Here is a 6,000-nt window from a genome sequence, read left to right on the forward strand (position 1 = left end):
ACTAACCAGAAGTAACCAAAGTGTATATACGGACCACAGCCTATGTGACAATTACAATTTGGAATAAGCACTACAGAGAAAGAAAAGAAACAACGATATAATTCAAATGGGTAACTGAAACAACGAAGAAAAACTGATTCTCGAAAACAATCAGAGATATTATGTATATTATGGAGAGTAGAGAGAAGGAGAACGATCGCTGCTTTGAGACCACAGATTTTTTGTCCCCTAAAATATGTACCAATAGGGTAGTTCATGCTTTTGCCAACAGGCGCGCTGGCCATCACGAGAGTGCGAAATTTTGATTTACACAAATCAAATTGTAGTTGGCTCGTTGGCTGAGTGAACTGTTTCCCTGGTGACAGATGATAGGAATATTATTATTTTTAATTTTTGATAAGAGAACAACATATGACCATGGTGAAATGTTGAAGCGTGCGCTAGTATAAGAGTGTTTTGGCATCGGAAAGAAAAGGAGAAGAGATAACATTTCCGAGAGGATTTTTGAGAGAAAATTGGAAAAAACCTTATCTCAAGAATCAACTGCGAATCAATTTGTTTGTCAAGAGCACTTTTGCGATGAAGATATCAAAAAGATGATGGATTCATTATAAACGAAATCGAAATTGTCATACCTTGTGGGAAGTTGATCTTCTGTATAAGAATATCTAACCAATAAAACTACATGGTTCAGAAGTAAATATTCTTGAAGAATTTGGTTGGCATAACATAATATATGGTTTATATCGGTTCTCAGCTGAGTATTGGCAAAAGAATCTACTCTAATACCTAAGTGATAAATCTGAGACTGCTACCTTTTGTTGTCTTGATGTGTACAACTCCTCACTACGGATTTATATAATTTTGAAGAATACGGTAAACCAACTAACATAGCTGCTTTCAATAAACAATGATAAACAAAAGTAGGTACAATTTTTTTGATCAGTGATTTCTTTTGAATTCCATTGATTTCGACTTGCATTTTATTGCATATAATTCAGAGAACTCATATTTAATATAGATTTGAAGAAAGGTATTTGAAAAATCATCAGAAAAACCACGATGACACATAACCTTAAATTAAATGAAGGCTGTTCATTTCAAATTGACGCTTGAATCCCCACCCCTTATCGATACCCGCTGCAATCGCAGCGACACCTATCCTACGTTTCCCGTTTTCGGGGACACATTTTTAGTACGTCGATCGTTCTCCTTCTCTTTACCAAAGAGTTGATACTCTTTGTCTCTACTCTCCATAATGCATATAGAGCTTGAAGGAGATGAGCCCTGATGGTAGTCCTAATGGGAATTCGTTATGGGCTCTGGGTGTCCATAAGACAATTTTGCAATTTCTGTTCTTTGGCCATTATCAAAAAAATATGTATTTATTTCAAATGATAATTACCGCCAGCCAGGCATAGGCATAGGAAGTATAGACAGAGACAAGAGAAAAGACTACCCTCCATAGTCCATAGAGAAAGGGTCTTCTCCTCTTATCTCTGCTACCCTCATTGCAAACACATAGAAACACACATAGACACCATTGAACTCTATGGTTCCCATAGAGTTCAATGATAGACACATAGACTTTTTTAGTCTATGGTCTATACACAAGAGCCATATTTTGGCGATTAAGCGTCTTAATCGATGTCTTAAAGCGTCTTTAAGCTTGACGTCATTAATTTTGTTGTCGCAAAAATAGAATATCGCTGATGGTTGAGTCATCTGTCGTTGTCATTAGACAGCGAATCGAATCGTGAATTTTTCAATTTCTGTTCTTTGGCTATTATTTGAAAAATATTTATTTATTCTAAATGATAATGCAGAAACTGAGCATACATTAATTGTCTCCAGATGCCAAATCATATCGACCAATCAGAGTGCAGCGCATCTCCCGCCAAAACATTTCTCTGGTCTGGCCAACTTTTCCCCCGACCGGGTTATTCTCGATCTCGAACGAACTTCTTCATGTAATCGTACCATTAGATCCTCTTAATTTTGATGATACTCTGTTATCTGTGAATGTAATAAGTTCAAAATTTCGCATTTCAGTTTGTTCTTTCATTAAATTTCGAAAACAGCGATTATTATCGCTTATACAGATTGCGAAAGAAGGTAATTAATTAATAATTGCTTTTTGACTATATTAAAATATTTGAACGAGTTTCTGATATTTGCCTTTCAGCCGGTGGTAATATCTATATCAGTTTATCAGCTCTAAAAAGCAGTTTTTATTGCTACGTTTGAATGATCGATATGGATCAAGAAAGGTAAAGTTTATTCATATGGTTCATTCCGATCTGAGTTACAGAATAGGGGTGATTTGATTGTTGTCATCAGCTTGCTATTTTTGTAGTAAACAGCTTCTTTGTCACATATGTGGCAAAAGGTTATCCAGTGTGTCTACATTCAACCGCCATATAAAACAGGTGCACCTGCAAGAGCCACTTACAGGAAAGGACACGAAGAATATTAAATGTCCACTTTGTGAGGATAAACTTAAATTATCATTTGGAAGCCATGACCAGTTAGTGGATCATATAGAAAAAATTCATTTTTTGACTATTATACGATCAACTCTTTATTTTGGAAACAAAGAGGAATTTGAAGCTTGGAGAGCAGTTGACAATAGAAATATAGATTATGCCTTTCAAAGAGGTCAAAAGATCAAAGATGATGAGTACATATACTATAATTGCAATAGGAGTAATACAAGAGGTGAGTATATTTAAGCTGTCTATCTAAGTAACTCAATTATTCAATTACTTCTATTCAGGATATGACAGTAAAAGTAACCAAAGATGTTCAAAAGCAGGAGGAAGCATTAAAATATCAGGATTATGTCCATCTAGAATTTGTGCTAAAATAACTAATTCTGGTAACACTTTTAATAATATAGTTATTGTACTAGTGTTGATTCATTCTATTTAAGGAGTAACAGTGAACTATATTGAAACACATGCTGGCCATGATGATGAACTCCGAGCCAAACATTTATCGAAGGATCAACAGGAAATGCTCGCTGAAAAATTATGTGCTGGTGTTACAAAAGAGAGAATACTTGAGGATGCGAGAATATTAGAGGAAGGGAAGCTCACCAGAATGAATATTTTAACAAGAGGAGATCTCTCATATATCATTCGAAAATTCAATATAAACAAACAACGACATGCAGATGATATGACAGCAACAGCCTTAAAAGTGGAAGAATTGAACTGTCAAGATGAAAACACTGTTTTCTTATTCAAGCAGATAGGTATGTTTTTATACACTAATTTGATTCTGATTTAATACCTGCTTATCATATTTTTATCAGGAGAAAGTCACCCTCAGCTGCAAATTGAAGATTTTGCTATAGCTTTCATGAACAGGACTATGGAAAGAAAGCTGAGGGAATTCCCAAAAATTATTTGTATTGATGGCACTCATGGAACCAACATGAGGAATTTTGAATTGACTATTGTTTTAGTCAAAGATGAGAACAATGTTGGGTTCCCTGTATCCTTTTTGATTTCCAATCGTTTGGATCAGACGATCCAAAACATTTTTTTTAGGTCATTAAGGGAAAGACTTGGAGACTATATAAAATGTGAGTATATTATGACAGACGATGATGCCAAATATTTCAATGCATGGTGCCAAGAAATGGTGAAGGATGAGAAGCCAAGGCGTTTGCTTTGCACGTGGCATGTCATAAAAAACTGGAACATCCAAGGGAGAAATAAAATAAAGAAAATAGAAATCAGAAAAGGAATGAAATACAGAATGAGGCATATATTGAAAGAAACTGACCAAACCAAATTTCTAGAATTGAAAGAAGAGTACTTCAAATATTTGGAAGAAGAATGTGAATATGATTTTTTGAAATATTTACAGAAGTGAGTTGTGATATAAGCAATTTAGGCAACTTTATTCTAATTTCATATTCTTTCAGACACTATTTTCAGAGTATTGAAAGAATAATGATGTGGTCCCATTGCTACAGGATAAATGTTGGTATTAATACTAACATGGCTATTGAGAGCCTAAATAAAGTGATAAAATACAATAAAATGAAGGGAAAGCAGAACCTACGGTAAATATTTGTATATTGATACACTATAATTATGTATATTATTTGGAATATGTGGATTTCAGAATAGAAAAATTATTAGATTTATTAGAAGATCTAGTACAAGATAAAATGTGGAAAAAAATTATTGATTTGGAGAGACCTAACGCCAATTCCTACCAAAGCAGAGTAGGTAGAGAAGCTCATATAAAGGCTGAAAATGAAGTAAAGGACAAAGTGATAGTATTAGATTCTGGTGAGTTTAAAGTTTTCTCGACTTCGGTAAGTGGAAAATTTTATATAGTTAAATATAACGAGATGTGTGACGATGAATGCAGAACCTTGTATTGTGACCAATGCAAAGTATGCATTCATAAGTATCAATGTCAGTGTCCAGAATACACTATCAAAACTGCATTGTGTAAACATATTCATGCAGTTGCTTTGGCCGAAAAGAGGAGCGATTTTGTTGTAGGTCCAGAGAGTGATGAATCTCCATTATGTATAGATGAGCCTTCGACTAGCAGAGTTCGAAATCAAAATGAAGTTGACAATTTTATTGAAGAAATAACAGAATCTCAAAATACTGTTTCCATTGATCCTAGTACCAAGCGTGAGGTAAGTTGGGTAGAAAATTGGTGATGGGAATATCCTGTGCATTAAAATTTTTGTAGACTGTATTGAAAGATACATTCCTGAAATTAAAATCATTGGATGATGAAGAATTTTATAAGATGGTAGAGATTATCAATAAAACTTATAATAGTTCTCAAGCCAAAAAAACCCAAAGAGTAGAAAAAAGGAAAATAGAAAAGCAATTATATTATCCTAACAAAAAGTAGAATATTATGAATGTTGGTGATGGAATATTATTCACATTTATAACTTGCTTTTCGTTTGAATTTAGAAGGTTAATATTAATCCACTGCTGCTTTGTGTTGGTTTTCATTTTCGATTACTTTGTAGATATCACTTAGAGGGTGTGAAGGTGGGGAGGTGGTGGGTCAATATCTACATCTATCATGGATGTCTGATTTGTAGAATATGTGTGCTTCACTTTAGAAATGATAATGCATGAATTTGTCTTTTTAGTGATTGTGAAATATAATTTCATTCATGTAGGTAAATGTGGTTTTATTTTGATTTTGGATTATCTAATTATACTAAAGAAATGTATAAGATTGCTTAATTTATATCCATTCTGAATACATTTTGTTTGTTTGTAGTGTTCACTTGTGTTGCGCACTCAAACTTACTCCGAGTAAGCTCTGATTACTCAAATTTACAAATGTATGTATGTCTTCCTCAGAGTATGCTCTCTGAGCATGGTCATACTCTACTCTTGTAGTAAGTTTGTGAATGCAACCTTGGAGTATAATGCTATTGTACATGCACTGTTGCTTCCCATGAGTTATGCAGATTTCTTTTGTGAAACAAGTAAATGTAATTGACTCGTACTTCTTGGATATTCTATTGTTCATTGTAGAAAATAAAGAATGATAACTTTTTAACCTGGATGTTTCTGTTATTCCCTATGTCCTGCCAATTTCATTTTCAAGAGCATCTTTGAAAAGATTTGAGTGAGAAAATTTGTGTATCTCTTTTTGTAGGCCAATTCTTCAAAGTTTCTGATCAAAAAAATTTAAGAAGCAATTATGAAGTTATATTGCCTACGAGTTCTGTAGAAAAATATCCCTAGAAAGTTAATCCTTATTTTGAATAGACATCAAATTGTCTGATAACATTAGTGATTTTTTTCTAATCTATTTTGAATATGACTTAGATTTATAGTTACGTTTTAGTATTCAAAGCAAACCTTCCTTGAAGTGGATACAATTTTCAATATCTTTTTAATATTAACTAAAATGGCATAATAAATTTAGGTAATTATGAAGTTCCGTATTTTTATTACATTAACCAAATTTTATATCATATTCATCCACATGAGG

The 6,000-nt window shown here is 33.3% G+C and overlaps 1 protein-coding gene across 2 annotated transcripts; it reads left to right on the top strand.

The window, feature by feature from the left end:
- Positions 1–1,972: 1,972 nt before the first annotated feature.
- On the top strand, positions 1,973–5,562 carry LOC123314991. Of its 2 annotated transcripts, XR_006537897.1 has the most exons (10): positions 1,973–2,115; positions 2,186–2,270; positions 2,357–2,718; positions 2,777–2,878; positions 2,933–3,256; positions 3,317–3,878; positions 3,935–4,075; positions 4,138–4,669; positions 4,726–4,961; positions 5,018–5,562. XR_006537897.1 is itself a non-coding variant. In XM_044900501.1 (9 exons), the coding sequence occupies exons 2-9, from the start codon at positions 2,248–2,250 to the stop codon at positions 4,891–4,893; spliced, it is 2,214 nt and encodes a 737-aa protein (XP_044756436.1). In that variant the 5' UTR covers positions 1,973–2,115; positions 2,186–2,247; the 3' UTR covers positions 4,894–5,562. The 2 variants fall into 2 exon arrangements, 1 of the variants encoding a protein (XP_044756436.1); XM_044900501.1 differs by having other exon boundaries at positions 4,726–5,562.
- Positions 5,563–6,000: the final 438 nt, after the last annotated feature.

Source organism: Coccinella septempunctata, chromosome 6, assembly GCF_907165205.1.
Source record: "Coccinella septempunctata chromosome 6, icCocSept1.1, whole genome shotgun sequence".
In the NCBI taxonomy this organism is placed as follows: Eukaryota; Metazoa; Arthropoda; class Insecta; order Coleoptera; family Coccinellidae; genus Coccinella; species Coccinella septempunctata.

Coding starts and splice junctions, on each gene's coding strand:
- LOC123314991 (XM_044900501.1), top strand. CDS start 2,248: ATGATCGATATGGATCAAGAAAG. Junction 2,879..2,932: donor TGCTAAAATAACTAATTCTG/GTAACACTTTTA, acceptor ATTCTATTTAAG/GAGTAACAGTGAACTATATT. Junction 4,670..4,725: donor ATCCTAGTACCAAGCGTGAG/GTAAGTTGGGTA, acceptor AAATTTTTGTAG/ACTGTATTGAAAGATACATT.